This window comes from Doryrhamphus excisus, linkage group LG19 (genome assembly GCF_037039965.1).
Source record: "Doryrhamphus excisus strain RoL-2023G ecotype Guam linkage group LG19, RoL_Dexc_Guam_v1.1, whole genome shotgun sequence".
Taxonomy (NCBI): domain Eukaryota; kingdom Metazoa; phylum Chordata; class Actinopteri; order Syngnathiformes; family Syngnathidae; genus Doryrhamphus; species Doryrhamphus excisus.
The window spans coordinates 5,308,579-5,331,102 of NC_136375.1; the positions used below are offsets into that span (position 1 = coordinate 5,308,579).

Consider the following 22,524-nt stretch of genomic DNA (forward strand, 5'->3'; position numbering starts at 1 on the left):
GCCTCAAGACAATCCTGTCTCGCAGGTCTACAGACAGTTCTTTTGACTTCATGCTTGGTGTTTGTGCTCTGACATGCACAGTCAACTGTGGGACCTTATATAGACAGTTATTATATTTCCAAATCATGTCCAATCAACTGAATTTACTGCAGGTGGACTCCAATTAAGCTGTAGAAAGATCTCAAGGATGATCAGTGGAAAAAAGATGCACCTGAGCTCAATTTTGAGCTTCATGGCAAAGGCTGTGAATACTTATGTAAATGTGATTTTTTTGTTTTCTATTTTTAATAAATTCATGCAACATGTCAAAAAAAACTTTTTTCACATTGTCATAATGGAGTATTTTGTGTGGAATTTTGAGGTAAGAGATTAATTTAATTCAGTTTGGAATGAGGCTGTAACATGACAAAATGTAGAAAAAGTGAAGCGCTGTGAATACTTTCCGGATGCACTGTATATCCTGTCGTTTAGATTACTGTAATACCCTGCTCTCTGGACTTCCCAAAAAAAGTATTTTAAATCTCCAATTATTACAGAACTCAGCCGGACGTGTGCTGATGATGCCGTTTAGATCCATGAAGTAGCCGAGGTTATGATCCTCCCTGAACCAGGAAGTAGCCTAGGTTATGATCCTCCATGAACCAGGAAGTAGCCTAGATTGACATCCGTTATGAACCAGGAAGTAACCGAGGTCATCAAGTATTTTTCCATCAACCAGGGAAGTAGCCTAGGTAATCATCCTCCATGAACCAGAAAGTAGCCTAGGTAATCATCCTCCATGAACCAGAAAGTAACCTAGATTGACATCCGTTATGAACCAGGAAGTAACCGAGGTCATCAAGTATTTTTCCATCAACCAGGGAAGTAGCCTAGGTAATCATCCTCCATGAACCAGAAAGTAACCTAGGTTATCGTCCTCCATGAACCAGGAAGTAGTCTAGGTTGTCATCCGTTATAAACCAGGAAGTAGCCGAGGTCATCATCCTCCATTAACCAGGATGTAGCCTCGGTTATCGTCCTCCATGAACCAGGAAGTAGCCTAGGTTATCATCATCCATGAACCAGGACGTAGCCTAGGTTATCATCCTCCATGAACCAGGACGTAGCCTAGGTTATCGTCCTCCATGAACCAGAAAGTAGCCTAGGTTATCATCCTCCATGAACCAGAAAGTAACCTAGGTTATCGTCCTCCATTTCCCAGGAAGTAGTCTAGGTTGTCATCCGTTATAAACCAGGAAGTAGCCGAGGTCATCATCCTCCATGAACCAGGATGTAGCCTCGGTTATCGTCCTCCATGAACCAGGAAGTAGCCTAGGTTATCATCATCCATGAACCAGGACGTAGCCTAGGTTATCATCCTCCATGAACCAGGAAGTAGCCTAGGTAGTCATCCCCCATGAACCAGGAAGTAGCCTAGGTTATCATCCCCCATGAACCAGGACGTAGCCTAGGTTATCATCCTCCATGAACCAGGAAGTAGCCTAGGTTTTCATCCCCCATGAACCAGGGAAGTAGCCTAGGTAATCATCCTCCATGAAAGGGCGTAGCCTAGGTTGTCATCCGTTGAGAACCATGAAGTAGCCTAGGTTATGATCCTCTATGAACCAGGAAGTAGCCTAGGTTATGGTCCTCCATGAACCAGGAAGTAGCCTAGGTTATCGTCCTCCATGAACTACAAAGTAGCCTAGGTTATGATCCTCCATGAACCAGGAAGTAGCCTAGGTCATCATCCGTTATGAACCAGGAAATAGCCTAGGTTGTCATCCGTTATGAACCAGGAAGTAGCCAAGGTCATCATCCTCCATGAACCAGGAAGTAGCCTAGGTTATCATCCTCCATGAACCAGGAAGTAGCCTAGGTTTTCATCCTCCATGAACCAGGAAGTAGCCTAGGTTATCATCCTCCATGAACCAGGAAGTAGCCTAGGTTGTCATCCGTTATGAAGCAGGAAGTAGCCAAGGTCATCATCCTCCATGAACCAGGAAGTAGCCTAGGTTATCATCCTCCATGAACCAGGAAGTAGCCTAGGTTTTCATCCTCCATGAACCAGGAAGTAGCCTAGGTTATCATCCTCCATCAACCAGGAAGTAGCCTAGGTTATCATCATCCATGAACCAGGAAGTAGCCTAGGTTATCATCCTCCATGAACCAGGAAGTAGCCTAGGTTATCATCCTCCATGAACCAGGAAGTAGCCTAGGTTATCATCCTCCATGAACCAGGAAGTAGCCTAGGTTATCATCCCCCATGAACCAGGACGTAGCCTAGGTTATCATCCTCCATGAACCAGGAAGTAGCCTAGGTTTTCATCCCCCATGAACCAGGGAAGTAGCCTAGGTAATCATCCTCCATGAAAGGGCGTAGCCTAGGTTGTCATCCGTTGAGAACCACGAAGTAGCCTAGGTTATGATCCTCTATGAACCAGGAAGTAGCCTAGGTTATGGTCCTCCATGAACCAGGAAGTAGCCTAGGTTATCGTCCTCCATGAACTACAAAGTAGCCTAGGTTATGATCCTCCATGAACCAGGAAGTAGCCTAGGTTATCATCCTCCATGAACCAGGAAGTAGCCTAGGTTGTCATCCGTTATGAACCAGGAAGTAGCCAAGGTCATCATCCTCCATGAACCAGGAAGTAGCCTAGGTTATCATCCTCCATGAACCAGGAAGTAGCCTAGGTTTTCATCCTCCATGAACCAGGAAGTAGCCTAGGTTATCATCCTCCATCAACCAGGAAGTAGCCTAGGTTTTCATCTTCCATCAACCAGGAAGTAGCCTAGGTTATCATCCTCCATGAACCAGGAAGTAGCCTATGTTTTCATCTTCCATGAACCAGGAAGTAGCCTAGGTTATCATCCTCCATGAACCAGGAAGTAGCCTAGGTTATCATCCTCCATGAACCAGGAAGTAGCCTAGGTTATCATCCTCCATGAACCAGGAAGTAGCCTAGGTTATCATCCTCCATGAACCAGGAAGTAGCCTAGGTTATCATCCTCCATGAACCAGGAAGTAGCCTAGGTTATCATCCTCCATGAACCAGGAAGTAGCCTAGGTTATCCTTCTTTATCAACCAGCAAGTTGTTTAAGTCCTTCTATCAACCAGGAATTAGCCTAGGTCATTGTTCCTCCATGAAGTGGAGCAAAAGTGGAACTATTATTACTTATTATTACTTAGTTCTCAGCAACCTTGGAGGACTTTTGACTTGAGGAGAATCCCAAACATTGTCTTCTTTCTCAGTATCACGAATGACAGAGTACGAAGAGTACCAAGCTGGGAAGACTGTGTAACGCACTTCTGCAAGACGAGCCCCTCCCTGCCTGGAGGAGATCATAGGTAATTTCCTGGTAATTAGGCTAATCCTGGTTTTAATTGAACTGTGTTGTGCTTGCTCTGCTTGTTCGCTTCTTTTAGTGTGGAAAGTGTGGACGCAATGGTCTGAATGAGACATGGGTCTTGGTTCGTTGCAAGTGCAGTGTGTTGTGTGACTGCTACACGGACCAAAGACACGGACAGGATAACTCAAAAAATACATGAAAATACTTCAGATTGTCAGTGAGTGTGTTGAGTAAAATGTGATTATTATGTCATTTCCAGCTAGACAACAAATTTTCCCACATAATGGTCCCATTAAATGCATCTATTAACGTCCAATGAGGAACAAACAACAAGGGTGTGGATCACATTTCTGTGGAGAGTAGCGGTGATTAACACCATGATGTGTCGACATGCTCCCTAGGATCATTTCATTCACCTTTGTAAATTACGAGGTCATGAACAAAAAACGAATTACTGTGTGCAAAACCTGCACCATGAGAATAAGAGACGCAGAAATGAACGTATCTGAAGTAGATAACACTTTCCACTTCTGAAAGAAAGAAATGTGGATTGGGCTCAGTCAATCGCCATCTCCAAAATTTAGAATGTAGGTCATCATCCTCCATGAACCAGGAAGTTTTCTAGATCATTAATCTCCACGATCCAGGAAGTAGCCAAGGTCATCATTCTCAATAAACCCAAAAGTGGCCTCGGTCATTGTTCTGCATGAACCAATAATTAGCCTAGATCATTATTTTTCATGAACCACCCTGCCGAAAAAACAGGAAGTAGCCCCGGTCATCATCCTTCATGAACCAGGAAGTAGCCCCGGTCATCATCCTTCATTAACCAGGAAGTAGCCCCGGTCATCATCCTTCATTCACCAGGAATTAGCCCCGGTCAGCATCCTTCATGAACCAGGAATTAGCCCCGGTCATCATCCTTCATTAACCAGGAAGTAGCCCCGGTCATCATCCTTCATGAACCAGGAAGTAGTCTTGGTCATCATCCTTCATTAACCAGGAAGTAGCCCCGGTCATCATCCTTCATTAACCAGGAAGTAGCCCCGGTCATCATCCTTCATTAACCAGGAAGTAGTTTTGGTCATCATCCTTCATGAACCAGGAAGTAGTCTTGGTCATCATCCTTCATTAACCAGGAAGTAGCCCCGGTCATCATCCTTCATTAACCAGGAAGTAGTTTTGGTCATCATCCTTCATGAACCAGGAAGTAGTCTTGGTCATCATCCTTCATGAACCAGGAAGTAGCCCCGGTCATCATCCTTCATGAACCAGGAAGTAGTCTTGGTCATCATCCTTCATTAACCAGGAAGTAGCCCCGGTCATCATCCTTCATTAACCAGGAAGTAGTTTTGGTCATCATCCTTCATGAACCAGGAAGTAGTCTTGGTCATCATCCTTCATTAACCAGGAAGTAGCCCCGGTCATCATCCTTCACTAACCAGGAAGTAGCCCCGGTCATCATCCTTCATTAACCAGGAAGTAGTCTTGGTCATCATCTTTCATGAACCAGGAAGTAGCCCCGGTCATCATCCTTCATTAACCAGGAAGTAGCCCCGGTCATCATCCTTCATGAACCAGGAAGTAGTCTTGGTCATCATCCTTCATTAACCAGGAAGTAGCCCCGGTCATCATCCTTCATTAACCAGGAAGTAGCCCCGGTCATCATCCTTCATTAACCAGGAAGTAGTTTTGGTCATCATCCTTCATGAACCAGGAAGTAGTCTTGGTCATCATCCTTCATTAACCAGGAAGTAGCCCCGGTCATCATCCTTCATTAACCAGGAAGTAGTTTTGGTCATCATCCTTCATGAACCAGGAAGTAGTCTTGGTCATCATCCTTCATTAACCAGGAAGTAGCCCCGGTCATCATCATTCATGAACCAGGAAGTAGTCTTGGTCATCATCCTTCATTAACCAGGAAGTAGCCCCGGTCATCATCCTTCATTAACCAGGAAGTAGCCCCGGTCATCATCCTTCATTAACCAGGAAGTAGTTTTGGTCATCATCCTTCATGAACCAGGAAGTAGTCTTGGTCATCATCCTTCATTAACCAGGAAGTAGCCCCGGTCATCATCCTTCATTAACCAGGAAGTAGCCCCGGTCATCATCCTTCATTAACCAGGAAGTAGTTTTGGTCATCATCCTTCATGAACCAGGAAGTAGTCTTGGTCATCATCCTTCATTAACCAGGAAGTAGCCCCGGTCATCATCCTTCATTAACCAGGAAGTAGTTTTGGTCATCATCCTTCATGAACCAGGAAGTAGTCTTGGTCATCATCCTTCATTAACCAGGAAGTAGCCCCGGTCATCATCCTTCACTAACCAGGAAGTAGCCCCGGTCATCATCCTTCATTAACCAGGAAGTAGTTTTGGTCATCATCCTTCATGAACCAGGAAGTAGTCTTGGTCATCATCCTTCATGAACCAGGAAGTAGTTTTGGTCATCATCCTTCATGAACTAGGAAGTCATCCTGGTCATCATCCTTCATTAACCAGGAAGTAGTCCTGGTCATCATCCTTCATGAACCAGGAAGTAGTCTTGGTCATCAGCCTTCATGAACCAGGAAGTAGCCCCGGTCATCATCCTTCAAGAACCAGGAAGTAGCCCCGGTCATCATCCTTCTAGAACCAGGAAGTAGTCTTGGTCATCATCTTTCATGAACCAGGAAGTAGTCCCGGTCATCATCCTTGTCATAATTTTTCATGAACTAGGACGTAGCCCCGGTCATCATCCTTCATTAACCAGGAAGTAGTCTTGGTCATCATCCTTCATGAACCAGGAAGTAGCCCCGGTCATCATCCATCATTAACCAGGAAGTAGTCCTGGTCATCATCCTTCATAAACCAGGAAGTAGTCTCGGTCATCATCCTTCATGAACCAGGAAGTTGCTTAGGTTCATCAGTGTAGTTGTTCGTTGGAATAAAGTTATTGTTGATCGAACACCTCTTCTTCACTTTCTGAATGTCCGGTAGAAGTTACAGTATTTTATATCAACACCAAAACACACAAGACACACACTGGCATTACTCAATATGTCCATCCCACCTTAAATTTCGTACCTATTACATCAGTTCCACCTTAAATTTTGTGTCTATAGTCTGTAATCTCCTCTTAAGTGTGATTTGGAAGCTGGCCAATCGGAAGCCAACTTCAGCGTTCAGGGTGGAACGGGCAGATTATATGTTACCCAGAATGCTTTGCTGTAATTAAAACGGTCACTTTTGACTGTTGTACATGTTGAAGCTATTTTGTACAGAAAAAATAGTGTAATAGGAAAAGTGATGCCGTTTTCAGTCATGTACAGTTAAAATATTTTTACTTTTGGTCTGAATCTGTATCTTCACACCCTTATTACAGATGGATATGATGTTTGTGCGAAATACAATATTGTTTCCACTTCTAAAATCAAAATGCCAGAGGAGTAGTTCATATTGGATGAATGACTTTGATTGATAAGGTACCTGATGCGGGTTAACTCAATGGTATTTTCCAAACAATGAAAATTGCAGTGTGGGCCGAATTCGGCCCCCGAGTCTGAGTTTGACACGCGATCACCCACTTATCATGACAGGAAGACAATAAATCAAAACAATTTGGTTACAGTACTTACTCATAGGAGGTGGGTGGCCATTCTTCTATCTAGTAGGATTACATGTCACTGATGTAAAGATGTAAAAGATAAAGAGGGCAGATACTTATTACTTATAGTATTTAAGTACAGTAGTACTCTGCTGCCACCTGTCTGCCTTGTGTTGCAGTGCATGCGGTCCCGTAGAGGCGGAGCTGGCAGTGCACACCTGCTAGTAATGAGCTCTGTGGCCTTCTTAAGCTGGTTGATTAAATGAAGTAGATTTACCTAACATGTAAGTACAGAATAAAATCAGTGCATCAGTCGATATTCAGGGAGGGGTTGTCTACTGAATGGAATGCTGTAATCGTAAGGAGAAATATTACCGTGTGTCCTCCAAGCGCAACACGGAGAGATGCCTTTTCACTTCCTGGTTTTCACTTCCATTTCAATGGGGAAGATGCAGGCCGTGCACTTCTGTCCCCTCGTGGCTTAAAACTGCACCAAACATGGTCTCTTTATTGTAGAGTTGCATCATCACCTCCTTGTGCCTGTCACGCAAAAACACTTAAAAGACGTAGAAATAAGTCTTTGGTAGCGAGCAGTTGGGTTGAAAAACAAAACACATAAATACATCTTTGGTAGCGAATGAGCGAATCTTTGGCATTTTTGTCTTGTCTTGTGGCGTCTTGTGGCGTCTTGTCTTGTCGTGTCTCGTCTTGTCTCGTCATGTCTCGTCGCGTCTCGTCGCATCTCGTCGCGTCTTGTCGCGTCTTGGCACATCTTGTCCCGTCTTGGCACGTCTTGGCTTGTCGTGTGTTGTCTTGTCTTGTCTTGTCTTGTCGTGTCTTGTCGCATGTTGTCACGTCTTGGCGCGTCTTGTCGCGTCTTGGCGCATCTTGGCGCGTCTTGTCGTGTCTTGTCGTGTCTTGTCGTGTCTTGTCGTGTCTTGTCGTGTCTTGTCGTGTCTTGTCGTGTCTTGTCATGTCTTGTCTTGACGCGTCTTGTCTTGACGCGTCTTGTCTTGACGCGTCTTGTCTTGTCGTGTCTTGTCGTGTCTTGTCGTGTCTTGTCGTGTCTTGTCGTGTCTTGTCGTGTCTTGTCGTGTCTTGTCGTGTCTTGTCGTGTCTTGTCGTGTCTTGTCTTGACGCGTCTTGTCTTGTCGTGTCTTGTCTTGTCGCGTCTTGTCTTGTCGTGACTTGTCTTGTTGTGTCTTGTCTTGTCGTGTCTTGTCACATCTTGTCGCGTCTTGTCTTGTCTTGTCTTGTCTTGTCTTGTCTTGTCGTGTCTTGTCTTGTCTTGTCTTGTTGTGTCGTGTCTTGTCGTGTCTTGTCGTGTCTTGTCGTGTCTTGTCGTGTCTTGTCGTGTCTTGTCGTGTCTTGTCGTGTCTTGTCGTGTCTTGTCTTGACGCGTCTTGTCTTGTCGTGTCTTGTCGCGTCGCGTCTTGTCTTGTCGTGACTTGTCTTGTTGTGTCTTGTCTTGTCGTGTCTTGTCGTGTCTTGTTGTGTCTTGTCACATCTTGTCGCGTCTTGTCGCGTCTTGTCTTGTCTTGTCGTGTCTTGTTGTGTCTTGTTGTGTCTTGTCTTGTCGTGTCTTGTCGTGTGTTGTCGTGTGTTGTCGTGTCTTGTCGTGTCTTGTCGTGTCTTGTCGTGTCTTGTCGTGTCTTGTCGCGTCTTGTCTTGTCTTGTCTTGTCGTGTCTTGTCTTGTTGTGTCTTGTCTTGTCGTGTCTTGTCACATCTTGTCACGTCTTGGCGCGTCTTGCCGCATCTTGCCGCGTCTTGGCGCGCCTTGTTGTGTCTTGTCATGTCTTGTCTTGTTGTGTCTTGTCGCATCTTGTCACGTCTTGGCGGGTCTTGCCGTGTCTTGTCGTGTCTTGTCGTGTCTTGTCGTGTCTTGTCGTGTCTTGTCGTGTCTTGTCGTGTCTTGTCGTGTCTTGTCGTGTCTTGTCGTGTCTTGTCGTGTCTTGTCGTGTCTTGTCGTGTCTTGTCTTGACGCGTCTTGTCTTGTCGTGTCTTGTCTTGTCACGTCTTGTCTTGTCTTGTCATGTCTTGTCTTGTTGTGTCTTGTCGTGTTTTGTCACATCTTGTCACGTCTTGGCGGGTCTTGCCGCGTCTTGCCGCGTCTTGTCGTGTCTTGTCGTGTCTTGTCGTGTTTTGTCGTGTTTTGTCGTGTTTTGTCGTGTTTTGTCGTGTCTTATCTGAATTTCTTGAATTTCCCAAAATGACAACTTTATTTTGTTTTGTTTGTTTCTCATGATATTAAGACTGTCTGAATATTTTGACACGGTTCTCTAAAAATTAGATTTTCTTTTTTTTTGTTTTCCAACTATTTCAACTTTCTTCATGTAAATGTTCTTCTCATAATATTATGACTTTATTCCCATTGTATTTCGACAATATTCCCATATTATTAGGGACGCTGTGATCAATCGGCCACTGATCAATATCGGCCATTTTTTGTAAAAAAAAAAAAAAAAACAGTGCTGATAAACGGCTTTCAAAGCGGATGAGAAAAACCTGCTGCGTCACGTCACCAACAAAAAGGATGAATGTCACACTGAGCCTGACACAGGCATTGCTTGCTTTTAAAGCAAACTATGCGGATAGCTAGGAGCTCATTTTGGTCCCACGGAGAAGTCATGAGTGGATATCATGTTCCTAGCGTAAGTACAAGTTTTTCTAGTCTGGCTGAACAATTTTGCTCTCTCCCAACACTACAATCTTTGTGTGGTGGTGCTATCACCCGGCTCTGGAGTATTTGCTGCAACTCTTAGTAGTTTTTTATTATACATGCTGAATTATAGAATGACAAATGGGAACAAAAGAGCATAAAGCCGATGGCCGCGCTGTTTGAGTGGAGATGTGCAGGTCAATGAAATGTTGCCAGGCATAAAAAAAAACACAACAAGGTTTCTATTTAATGAAGATATTTATTTATATTGTTTTATTCTGTTCATTTTCTCACCTTAAACTAAAAAATTAATTATGGAACAATTTATTTCCCATGTATTTGTATTCATCCAAAACAAGCTTCAAATTAATTTGGTACAAAAATCGTTTGACACAAATAAATTATTATTTTTTTATAATTAGCTATTTGCCAGGCGCACTTGGAACTGGCCAAGCACTCATAACATCAGAAATAAATTGGAAAATACGCAGTTAATCCATGTGATTGATATCGGGAGCAACCCTACATATAACATAATTTTACCCAACATTAGAACTAATATTACAACATTAAAAAAATGTTTAATGTTATACATTTTTTTCTTTATTTTTATTGATAAAATTACAGCTTTTTTTTTTGCTTCTTTTTAAATTTTCCAACAAAATTTTCTCTTCTTAATGCTGACTTTATTCCCGCAATATTTTGACGTTTTTTTCCATTCTATTATAAGTTTTACCCCATTCTAATTCATTCATTTTCTACCACTTATCTTCACAAGGGTCTCCTGCGCGCTAACCACTCGACCACCGTGCAGGCCCCCTATTCTAATTTTCATCCTAAATTGATTACTTTAGTTAGTTTTGTTTGTTTCCCATAATATTAGAACTTCATACTGTATTTCCATGCATCCAATCAGGACTCAGGGAACACTGTACTTACATTCCTTCAAGGAATCTTTTTCTCAGTTTTGGCGCCGCCCACATCACCAAACCGCTAATGTAAACACAACTTTAATTGATCCATTTCACTTGTGATTCACCCTGGTCATTTTCAACTGAATGGATGCTTTTCTGTGTGAAGTGGAAATGCTTGCTGGGTGACTGAGAATGATGTAAGACAGGACCATACCAGTTTGGGGAGGCAGGGTTGACTGGAGCTATATTAAGAAGGACGTCGTAGCTGTGAGAAGGGTTGACATCATGTCCTCGCTCGCTAATGAAGCCAAGACGCCGCCGGTATGTAACGACTTTTGTTTACTCGAAGGCACACTAGCGGATCCTTCTTATTTGGATCCTTGTTATTTCTTATTTGTTATTCGTATTGCATATTGAATTTCCTTGTTAATACATATCTTTTCTCATAAGATTCATTTGAAAGTAATTTCTACTCATGTTGAAGAGGAAAATAGAAATTGAAATTGTAACTTTATTATAGTACAATTGACCACTGACTGACCACACACAGAAGGTGGAATTTTTGCGTAAAAAAGAGTGGAAAAAGGCACCGCTCTGTTGTTTTTTTATTTTAAAAAAACACAAATTGCTCCAGGGCTTCATACATGCCTCATGACTCCGCCCATCAATAGAGGCCGTGCCCCCACCCCCCGAGCACAAACCGACACTCAAACAAGTAACAGGAGATACCAAATGCAAACACTTTCTTTTTTCCGTCCTATTAGTACGTCTTTTTTGTAGAAATTACCTTTTTAGTAAAATATTATACTGTATATTTACCACTTTCTGAAAATATTAGTATTATATTAATATTAATATGATTTTTACTGTATTTTCAAGCACTGGTACAACTTACAAATGAACTTCTTCAGTGTAATACTACGCTACATATTGTAGTACAGCGGTGTCCACATGCTGTTATATACTGTATATTATCAGAATAATAATATAATAATATATTTTAAAATATATATTATTAGCACCAACTTCACTCTTTGCTCTTTTGTGTTATTTTTTAAAAAGTACATGTTTCTTTTTCATAAATCTTCTTTTCATGATGTTATGTCTGGGCCGCAAGATCGGGGAAGACCTGGGTTCCGAGTTCTCCGGTTTCCTGCCACATTCCCAAAACATTAGCTTATCATTAGCATGTTAGCTTCATTGACGACTCCAAATGTGAGTGGGAATGGTTGTGTGCCTGTATGTGTCCTGTGATTGGCTGGTGACCAGAAGTCAGCTGGGATAGGCTCCAGCATACCCCTGCAACACTAATGAGGATAACCGGCATAGAAAATGGGTGGAATATTTTGTCATAATTTCTAAAATATTATGACTTTATTTGCTTTTTCCCAAACCTAATATTCCAAAAATTAGATTTTTTTTGTCATATTACCATCCATCCATCCATCCATCCATACATACATACATACATACATACATACATACATACATACATACATACATACATACATACATACATACATACATACACCATACATACATACATAAATACATACACCCATCCATCCATACATACATACATACAAACATACATACATACATACACCCATACATACACACGTACAAACATACGTACAAACATACGTACATACGTACGTACATACATACATACATACATACATACATACATACATACATACATACATACATACATACATACATACATACATACATACATACATACACCATACATACATACATAAATACATACACCCATCCATCCATACATACATACATACAAACATACATACATACATACATACATCCGTACAAACATACGTACAAACATACGTACATACGTACATACATACATACATACATACATACATACATACATACATACATACATACATACATACATACATACATACATACATACATACATACATACATACATACATACATACATACATACATACATACATACAGGTTATGGGGGCAGCAGCCCAAGCTACTTTGATCCCAAGTCGTTCCCAGGCCAGCTGAGAGACATAGTCTCTCCAACATGTCCTGGGTCTTCCTTGTGGCCTCCTATTGGTCGGATGCCCCCTGAACACATCCCTGGGTTTTTGTTTTTGCTGTTCTTGTTGCAGTTCTTTTAGTTTTCATTCATTAATTCATTTTCTACCGCTTTTCCTCACGAGGGTCGCGGGGGTGCTGGAGCCTATCCCAGCTGTCAATCACAGGGCACATATAGACAAACAACCATTCACACTCACATTCATACCTATGGACAATTTGAAGTCGCCAATTAACCTAGCATGTTTTTGGAATGTGAGAGGAAACCGGAGTACCCGGAGAAAACCCACGCATGCACGGGGAGAACATGCAAACTCCGCACAGAGATGGCTGAGGGAGGAATTGAACCCTGGTCTCCTAGCTGTGAGGTCTGTGCGCTAACCACTAGGCCACCATGCCGCCCTCTTTTAGTTTTCTTGTTTAAATTATATTTTTATAATGGGCCACAGGTCTAGATAGCAAATGGCTCGCGCACCACACTTTGGACCCCTCGCAGTATGTTAACATATATATTGTATATATAGCACATATCTGGTGAAAATGCTAATTTTCTGCTAATAAAAGATTTAGATGGAGATATGATGACTTCCTGCAACCGCCGGGTAAAAGCATGGTAAAAGCAAAAAGCAGAAAAAACCCCAAAATGCATTTCTCCATTTTGGGGCGCTGACCATTTATTACATCATGTCGCTGTGCCTCCACACTTCCTGTGCACAAGAAAAGGAGCGTGGCAGCACGTTTGTTGGGTGCAGCTGAAGTCAGATGTAAAGATGTTGAAAGGGCTAAACCACTTCCTTGAAGTGGGCTAGCCTACTTTTGGCTGAACATGCCCGCGGTTCCCGTCAAGCTGCTGACGACGGAGGAGGACAAGAAGGACGGTGCCGGCCTCTCAGGTCACAACCATCCTCGTTGTCATCCTCATCAGGTCAGTGCGACGGCACTTCTGCTCGGTCTGTTTTGGGGGACGGTAGGGACGAGAGGGGACGGCCGGGTCGTCAGCACGACTGCGACGACACGGTGGCGCCGCTGCCAACATCCATCTCTCGCCACATCCTGTTTTTAGAGTCGCAAATATTATCTCTTCATTTTGGCAAATCACACCTTTTGTCTTGTCCTGTTAGCACTTCCAGTAAAATGACAACTCTATCTTTCTAACACTTGCATCATTTTGTTGTGTACAAACGCAACACTTTTATTTACTATAAATTATTACTTTAGTTTATAATATTATGAACTTATTTTCTAAATATATTTACTTGATGATGCTGATGTTTTTCTCGTTGTATTATACATTTTATATTAGAGAGTTGATTTATTCCAGTTACCACAGAGGAAAATACACAATAAACAACAAGTGTTATTATTATTATTATTAATACTATTATTATTACATAGTTATTATTAATTCTTAAATGTTATGACTTGATGGTGTGCTATTGCAATCCATTCATAGCAAAGTTACAAAGTTAAAACCTTGTGATTTTATTTTCATAATATTGTCATTTATTCCTCTTTGTTTGGATATTTTGGTTTGTCGCTTGCTGTCTGGCGTGCCGGCGTCCGATAAGCAAAAAGTGTCAGCTTTTTTTTTTTTTTTCATATTTAGCAACAGGCTGACACTTTTATGATTTAAGGTCTTGCAAAAATATTTCCTCCTGCACAAAGACGGCAGTAAGGAGATGACACATTACAGGCAGTTTTACTAGCTATCACCTTGGGAACACAAAAAAAAAAGAGTTGTGGCAGTGGTTGTCAACTGGTGGCTTGTGGGCCAAATGTGACCCAGCATACGCTACCCATTCGGCACCCAGAAATCTGTCAATTCATGACAGATTTCAGTCAAAATTTCATAAAATGACATTTTCTTTGTCATGTTTTTCTTTGTCCTTGAACGCCTCGTGTCCTGCACGAGTCAAGTCAGAGTTCCTTCTTTGTGTGTAGTGTGTTGCGCAAAAGACCGGTCCTGTGGTTCTTTCCGAGCATGTGCAATTTAAACACGCATCTTTGTGATTTCTCATTTCCTCCGGCGGGTCCACTAACAACTCAACTCCAGGAGCAGCGGCGGGAAACAAACCACGTTGCCTGCAGATTACGAAACAATTGCTGCAACTTCACGGGAAAATAATACGAATTAAAGAATTGTGAATGCAGTATCGAAACCAGCAACTGAATCAGACCAATAGAGCAATTACAAACACAAACACAAAATATTCAGTCTTCAAACATTCGCCCTGGTTCATGAAGTGACTTGGTTTGCAGTCAAAACCAGCTACCCTCATCCCTCGTTTATCACCGTTACTTGGATTCCTTACTTTGAATATCGACTCACATGGTAGCATTGGCAGACTTCCTCTTTTTCACTTCCTGGTAGCATAGAAAACCTGTTTTACCACCTGCTTTTAACATTATTAGAGCCCTCTAGACATGACATAGCACCCCTATAGTCACATTTACACTCCTATTACCCAATATAGTGGAAATAATAAGACAGAATATATCTACTCACATGATAGCATTGGCAGAGTTCTTCTTTTTCACTTCCTGGTAGCATAGAAAATGTGTTTTACCACCTGCTAAATACAGCTTTTAACATTATTAGAGCCCTCTAGACATGACATAGCACCCCTATATTCACATTTACCCAATATAGTGGAAATAAGACAGAATATATTGACTCACATGATAGCATTGGCAGAGTTCCTTTTTTTCACTTCCCGATAGCATAGAAAACGTGTTTTAGCACCTGCTAAATACAGCTTTTAACATTATTAGAGCTTTCTAGACATGACATAGCACCCCTATACTCACCTTTACACTCCTTTCACCTAATAAAGTGGGCATACGAGAAAGTAAGACAGAATATAGCAAATGGTAACATTGGCAGAGTTCGTCTTTTTTTACTTCCTGGTAGCATAGAAAAACTGTTTTACCACCTGCTACAGCTTTTAACATTATTAGAGCCCTCTAGACATGACATAGCACCCCTATACTCACCTTTACACTTTTTTTTTTTTTTTTCATATTTAGCAACAGGCTGACACTTTTATGATTTAAGGTCTTGCAAAAATATTTCCTCCTGCACAAAGACGGCAGTAAGGAGATGACACATTACAGGCAGTTTTACTAGCTATCACCTTGGGAACACAAAAAAAAAAGAGTTGTGGCAGTGGTTGTCAACTGGTGGCTTGTGGGCCAAATGTGACCCAGCATACGCTACCCATTCGGCACCCAGAAATCTGTCAATTCATGACAGATTTCAGTCAAAATTTCATAAAATGACATTTTCTTTGTCATGTTTTTCTTTGTCCTTGAACGCCTCGTGTCCTGCACGAGTCAAGTCAGAGTTCCTTCCAGAATTCGTCTTTTTCACTTCCCGGTAGCATAGAAAATCTGTTTTAGCACCTGCTAAATACAGCTTTTAACATTATTAGAGCCCTCTAGACATGACATAGCACCCCTATACTCACCTTTACACTCCTATTACTCAACAAAGTGGACATGTGAGAAAGTAAGACAGAATATAGCACATGGTAGCATTGGCAGAGTTCCTCTTTTTCACTTCCCAATAGCATAGAAAACCTGTTTTAGCACCTGCTAAAAACAGGTTTTAACATTATTAGAGCCCTCTCGACATGACATAGCACCCCTATATTCACATTTACACTCCTGTTACCCAATATAGTGGACATAATAAGAGAAAATAAGATGGAATAGCATATATCTGCATTGGCAGAGGCCATTGACGGGGGCGGAGGGGACAAACGGGTGACTTGATCACTGGGACAACAGGCTTTTACATCACTTCCTGTCCACCCCTCACTCTGCTCCCCTAGGAACACATTTCTCTCAACACACCAGCACAAATCTTGTGTGTTACTTTGTCTACTATATTCGGTAATATGAATTTAATATGAATCTACCTGACACCTTACCGCCCTCCATTTTGTTTCATGCTAAAAAGCACTCCAACTTTTCCAGGCGACCTTCTCCAAATGTTTGATTGCCTTCTTGCAGGAGTGCAGTGATTCCAAAAAGGGCCTAACTCCTTCCATGAAGAAGTATCTGCTCCTCTCCGTCATCTGCATCCTCATGTTGTGTCTTAACGTCTGGCTGAGGGCACCCCGATCCCCGCCGGCTTCCATCACCGTCCTGCTGTGGTACTGGCCCTTTGGCATCCCAGAGGACCTCCACGGGGACCTGTGCTGGGACCTCTACCGCATCCCACGCTGCAGAGTCGTGGCGAAGAGGTCTTTGTTTTCAGAGGCGGACGTGGTGGTGTTCCACAACCGAGAGCTGATGACCAGACAGGAGAAACTGCCAATGGAGCGCCCCAGGCCGCCGGGCCAGAGGTGGGCTTGGCTGTCCCTGGAGTCCCCTGCCAACAATGGAGACCTGAGGAGGTTTGCAGGTGTCTTCAACCTCACCATGAGCTACAGGAGGGATGCAGATGTTAGCATACCATACGGTAAGCTTCTACCACGAGAACCTGAAGATGTAGTGGAGGACATCAAACAGAATAAAACCGATCTGGTCTGCTGGGTGGTCAGCAACTTCAGGAGTTCCCACACAAGAAGCAAAGTGTACCAAGAACTTAGCGCTGTCGTCCCCGTGAAGGTCTACGGAAGCTGGTCGAAAAATCCCCTAGCGTCTGAAGACCTTCTTCCCACCCTCTCTCGCTGCTACTTCTACTTGGCCTTCGAGAACTCCCTCTCCAAAGATTACATCACCGAGAAGCTGTGGAAGAACGCTTACCAATCCGGGGCGGTTCCGGTGGTCCTGGGACCGCCTGTGAAGAATTACGAAGCTGTGGCGGCGCCTCGCTCTTTCATCCACGTCGACGAGTTTGCTTCGACGAAAGAGCTGGGGGAGTATCTGCAGAAGTTGGCAGGCGACGCCGAGCGCTATGGCGAGTATCTGCGATGGAGGAGCGAGTGGAAGGTGAAGCAGTACGATGGCTGGCGGCATCGGGCGTGTCAGATCTGTACGCAGTACCACAGCTTCCCTCAGTACAAGGTCTACGCTGACCTGGCAGCCTGGGATGGCACGGCTGCTACCTGAGCCTGCAAAGTACACAAGAACTCAGGAGGAACCTCTGAAATCCAACATTAGCCACCAGGAAGCATTTGTCCATCGTGACAAAAGATGTCCACTGTTGTAGAACTATCACATATGTAATTCTAGTTTTACATGCAGAAAAACAATGTGAAAACAATGAGTTTGCCAGATGAATGAGCCTTACAGGATACTGTAGTATTGTTATTATCAACCAAGTACTGTGACGTGTTGTTGGATGTGTTTGATCCAAGATGGCTGAATAAACGTATTGTCGGTCCACATCTTTATCAATACCACAAGATTCAATACTTTGGTACAGGTAGAATTGTACAATAATATACAATAATATAATAATATATTATTATATATTTATAATATTCATTCATTCATTTTCTACCGCTTTCTACCGGGGGTGCTGGAGCCTATCCCAGCTGTCTTCGGGCGAGAGGTGGGGTACACCCTGGACTGGTCGCCAGCCAATCACAGGGCACATATAGACAAACAACCATTCACACTATTTATATTATATATAATATATAATATATTATATAATATATATTATATATTCATTCCTTCATTCATTTTCTACCGCTTTTCCTCACAACATATATTATTATATATAATATAATATTATATATAATATAATATTATATATTATATAATATATAATATATAATATATAATATATAATATATAATATATAATATATAATATATTATATATTATATATTATATATTATATATTATATATTATATATTATATATTATATATTATATATTATATATTATATATTATATATTATATATTATATATTAGACCAGTCCAGGGTGTACCCCGCCTCTCGCCCGAAGACAGCTGGGATAGGCTCCAGCACCCCCTGCGACCCTCGTGAGGAAAAAGCGGTAGAAAATGAATGAACGAATATTATATATTATATTATAATATATGTTATATTAAATATATTATATTAAATATATTATATTGACTGGACTGGAACGATAGGAAGAAGGATGTCATCGCTGTGAGAACAGTAGACATCATGTCCTCCCTTATGACTGAAGCCAAGACCCTGCTGGTATGTAACGACTTAAAATAAATATAAATATAAAACAAATATAAATATGTTTTCTTGTAACAATTGTTTTAAAATAATGACGATCAGCAAACAAACACAATTGAATAATATTATATATATATATATATACAATAAAAAAAAATATGGGTATATTTTATGATCAATTCGTTAATTAGCATTCTTTATTTAGTATTTTTTGTTTAACTTAACACATCTTAATTTAACGGGCGGCACGGTGAGCTAGTGGTTAGCGTCCAGACCTCACAGCTAGGAGACCAGGGTTCAATTCCACCCTAAGCCATCTCTGTCTGGAGTTTGCATGTTCTCCCCGTGCATGTGTGGGTTTTCTCCGGGTATTCCGGTTTCCTCCCACATTCCAAAAACATGCTAGGTTAATTGGCCACTCCAAATTGTCCATAGGTATGAATGTGAGTGTGAATGGTTGTTTGTCTATATGTGCTCTGTGATTGGCTGGCCACCAGTCCAGGGTGTACGCCGCCTCTTGCCCAAAAGACAGCTGGGATAGGCTCCAGCACCCCCCGCGACCCTCGTGAGGATACGCGGTAGAAAATGAATGAATGAATGAATGAATGAATGTTTTTTTTCTCTCTCTCTTTCTCTCACAAATATAGCACAATTATGTGACTGTGTTATTATCATATTACCACTTTTTTTTCCTCTCTTATTTTTTTCTTTTACACATTCAACCTGTCTTCTGTTAGTATAGATTCCACTTCTCCTGTTGACCATCCTATGTCTATGTATTGCTTCACCTTTTCATCTATGTTTGTAAATATCCACCTTATATGATTAACCCAGTTGTAGATACACACTTAATGTTTGCAAAAATAAAAAATAAATAAATAAAAGACGACTTTATCCTTAGATCAGGGGTGGGCAAACTACGGCAAGCGTTTGAATCCGGCCCGCCAGTTGCTTTCTAAGTATTTCAACTTTTAACAAAACAAACTGGCCACATGACTTGCAAGTCGGATGTCTTATTTAGTAAACAAACAAGCAAACTGCAAAATTGAATGACATAGTTTGATGTGGTCTGATGTTCTAAGTAGACATGAGAACATACAGCTGATAGTATGACACTTTTACAGATAAAACTAGACAAATCATAAGCATAAAATAGTGTGTGTGTTAAATATATGTTCTGGTACCCGAACAATTTTGTTAACTCAATAAGGCCCCACGAAAATATAACAAAATATTTGCCCACCCCTGGCCGAGATTATGACTTTATCACTTTTGAGATAGCATGATGAAAATGCAGCAGCTCAGGTCGAGCAGAATAGTCCGACAAGCAAGAAAGGGTAATTTAGGACGATCCCTTGCTTTATTTCATTGATATTCCAGTGATGATGTTTATTATGCTTATTAAGTTCATGCTGATTGTTGCTGAATTTAATTTGTGGAGTTTTTTTATTTTCATATTACAAATAAAAAAAAATCTTCCTGTAATATTTCAACTTTATGCTACTAAAGTGTGGTTATTTTCCTATAATAATATTATAATATAAATATTAATAATATATGAATATTATAATAATATTACCATTTTATTCTCAAAAATTTTCTTTTTGTAAATTTTCATCTTCACTTCATTCCCATAATATTTTGCCTTTATTCTTATAACATTATAACTTTGTTAAAATGTTTGTTTTACATAATACCTGTATAAAAATAAGTCTCTCTTTATCATTTATGTTCTATACTAAAATGATGTCATTTTTTTCTAATAATATTACACGTTTTGCTTTTCTCTTATTATATTTAGAAAATCAATAAATCAATATTATTTATTTATCGACAGGTACTAGATTCAGCCTCCTGAGTTTTTTTTTTCTCTTTTTCTCTTTTGTTTTTGGAGGCACAATTTCTTACGTATGCCTCTCATTCTTAGGAATGTTGTGTTTAAAATGAAAAATGCATACTATGTCATAATGATCTTTTAGAGCTCTGTCCATCAGGTTTGTTTGTCCATGAACTGAGAGTAAACTAAGTGTGCATATCTGGAACATCTAGGCCCGCCCCAGCTTGAGGCGTCAGCCTGACTTGGACCGGCAGAGCGGGGTCCTAATCAGTACAGCTGAGGTGGATAAACCTGCTTTTCGTTCAGGTTTTTAACTAATAAACGCACTCCTTTGTTGCCTTTGCTGTAAACAACGCTTGGTGTCGTTGGCCACATATACATGGACCCAAATATTCCAATTGCATAAACGGAAAGAATGTAACCTTTGTATACACCTCATTCCGAAAGAAAAGTGCCAATCCGAATGAACATATAATCGGATTCCCAGGAATGGAATATTCCTTTCCCCAATCCGATTGAGGTATCTTGTACCCGCTCAAACGGAAAGTTGTCAGGGTGCATTCTTCTTCGTGGTGTTTTTCTTCTTCTGTTGTTTATTGCCGGTTGGCAAGCAGCTTTCGGTGTGCATTACCGCCATCTGTGGAACAGAATCTAAACCAGGGGTCTCAAACTCAATTTACCTGGGGGCCACTGGCGCTCAGGTCTGGGCGAGGCTGGGTCGCATCAGGTTTTCCAAAAAAAACCCAAAAAAACGCATTTATTAAAAACAGAAAAATGAATAAACTTCGCTTTGGTTCCGATTTTCTACAAGAAAAGCTCTGATAAAACATTCCACTGTTCTCAAATATCTTACTTTTTATTTTTCTACACAAAATAAGATGAAAAATAAATAAACAAATCAAGAATAAAGAAAATCAATCAATCAGTAATAAATAAATATAATAATAATAATAAAACGCAAATAATAAAAACTTATATAGTTGTTGGGTAGACAAATTATTTTTTTCAGATTAAAATGAACAAAGCATTATTAGAGCCCTGTAGACATGACAAAACACGACTATAGTCACATTTATACTCTTTTTATTTACAACATATTGCGCAACTCCAGAGTCTTGAGACACATGCTAACTCGCAAACTAGAGAGCTAGCGACCTAAACGGTAGCCTTCAAGTTATTTCCTTTAAACTTAAAAAGCCAAAAACTTACCACTTCCACACGGACAGGGAGGATAACTATTAACAGTTATTTAACCTTTAACATGAACATTAATCAAACGTAATAATTTTTTCTGGGTACATGATACCATACAGCATCCATATCAAACTTGCGGGGGCCGCAATAACATTAAACTTTTATATCACAGCGGGGGCCTCAAACTAGTGTCCTGCGGGCCACATTTGGCCCGCGGGCCGCGTGTTTGAGACCCCTGATCTAAACCCTTCTATACTTTATTCATAAAAAGAAAATATACATCTATATAAAATACATCCCCAGTTTAATTATAAAATTAGCAAGATTGAATTTGTTCTTTCAGCGTTCTCCGCTTTTAAAAATGGAGGCGAGCAATCGGCACTGGACTGCTAAGGAAAGTTTGTTTTTAATCCAAACTAAATTTCAAGACAGGAAGAATGAAAAACTGCCAATACGGAGTTATTCCAACAAGTGGAAGAAAAACTCGGGGAAGTCAGCATCACGTGATGTTGATGTTTACATTTTACTGGGCATGCCCCGTTGACTATTCTGTTTCATTATAACGGCGCATGTAGACAATAGATTGGAATAGTCCTTTCCATGTATACGATTGTTTTTCGGAAAGGTCATTCGGAAAGAGAAAAACTACTCATGTAAAACGTGGCTGACTGTTGGAAGACCCAACCACGGCTCATTTTCAGCTTCCTGACAAAGGGGAGGAGGTTGTCCCTCATGGCTCCATCCATCTTCCCACCGATGGCAGAGAAACACCCCCAAAACATGAAGTTCCCTCCATGCTTGACAATGGGA

The 22,524-nt window shown here is 41.1% G+C and overlaps 1 protein-coding gene across 2 annotated transcripts; it reads left to right on the forward strand.

Moving 5' to 3' along the window:
- Positions 1 to 10,672: 10,672 nt before the first annotated feature.
- fut7 (fucosyltransferase 7 (alpha (1,3) fucosyltransferase)) lies at positions 10,673 to 17,903 on the forward strand. 2 transcript variants are annotated; one of them, XM_078799156.1, is made up of 2 exons: positions 10,673 to 10,809; positions 16,582 to 17,903. In XM_078799156.1, the coding sequence occupies exons 1-2, from the start codon at positions 10,774 to 10,776 to the stop codon at positions 17,623 to 17,625; spliced, it is 1,080 nt and encodes a 359-aa protein (XP_078655282.1). In that variant the 5' UTR covers positions 10,673 to 10,773; the 3' UTR covers positions 17,626 to 17,903. The 2 variants fall into 2 exon arrangements, with proteins under 2 accessions (XP_078655282.1, XP_057913375.2); XM_058057392.2 differs by lacking the exon at positions 10,673 to 10,809 and adding an exon at positions 13,244 to 13,492.
- Positions 17,904 to 22,524: the final 4,621 nt, after the last annotated feature.

Excerpts from the sequence above, each read along its gene's own strand:
- fut7 (XM_058057392.2), top strand. The coding sequence starts at position 13,394 with ATGCCCGCGGTTCCCGTCAAGCTGCTGACGACGGAGGAGGACAAGAAG. Across the intron at positions 13,493-16,581 it reads CTCGTTGTCATCCTCATCAG|GAGTGCAGTGATTCCAAAAA; the intron begins GTCAGTGCGACG and ends GCCTTCTTGCAG.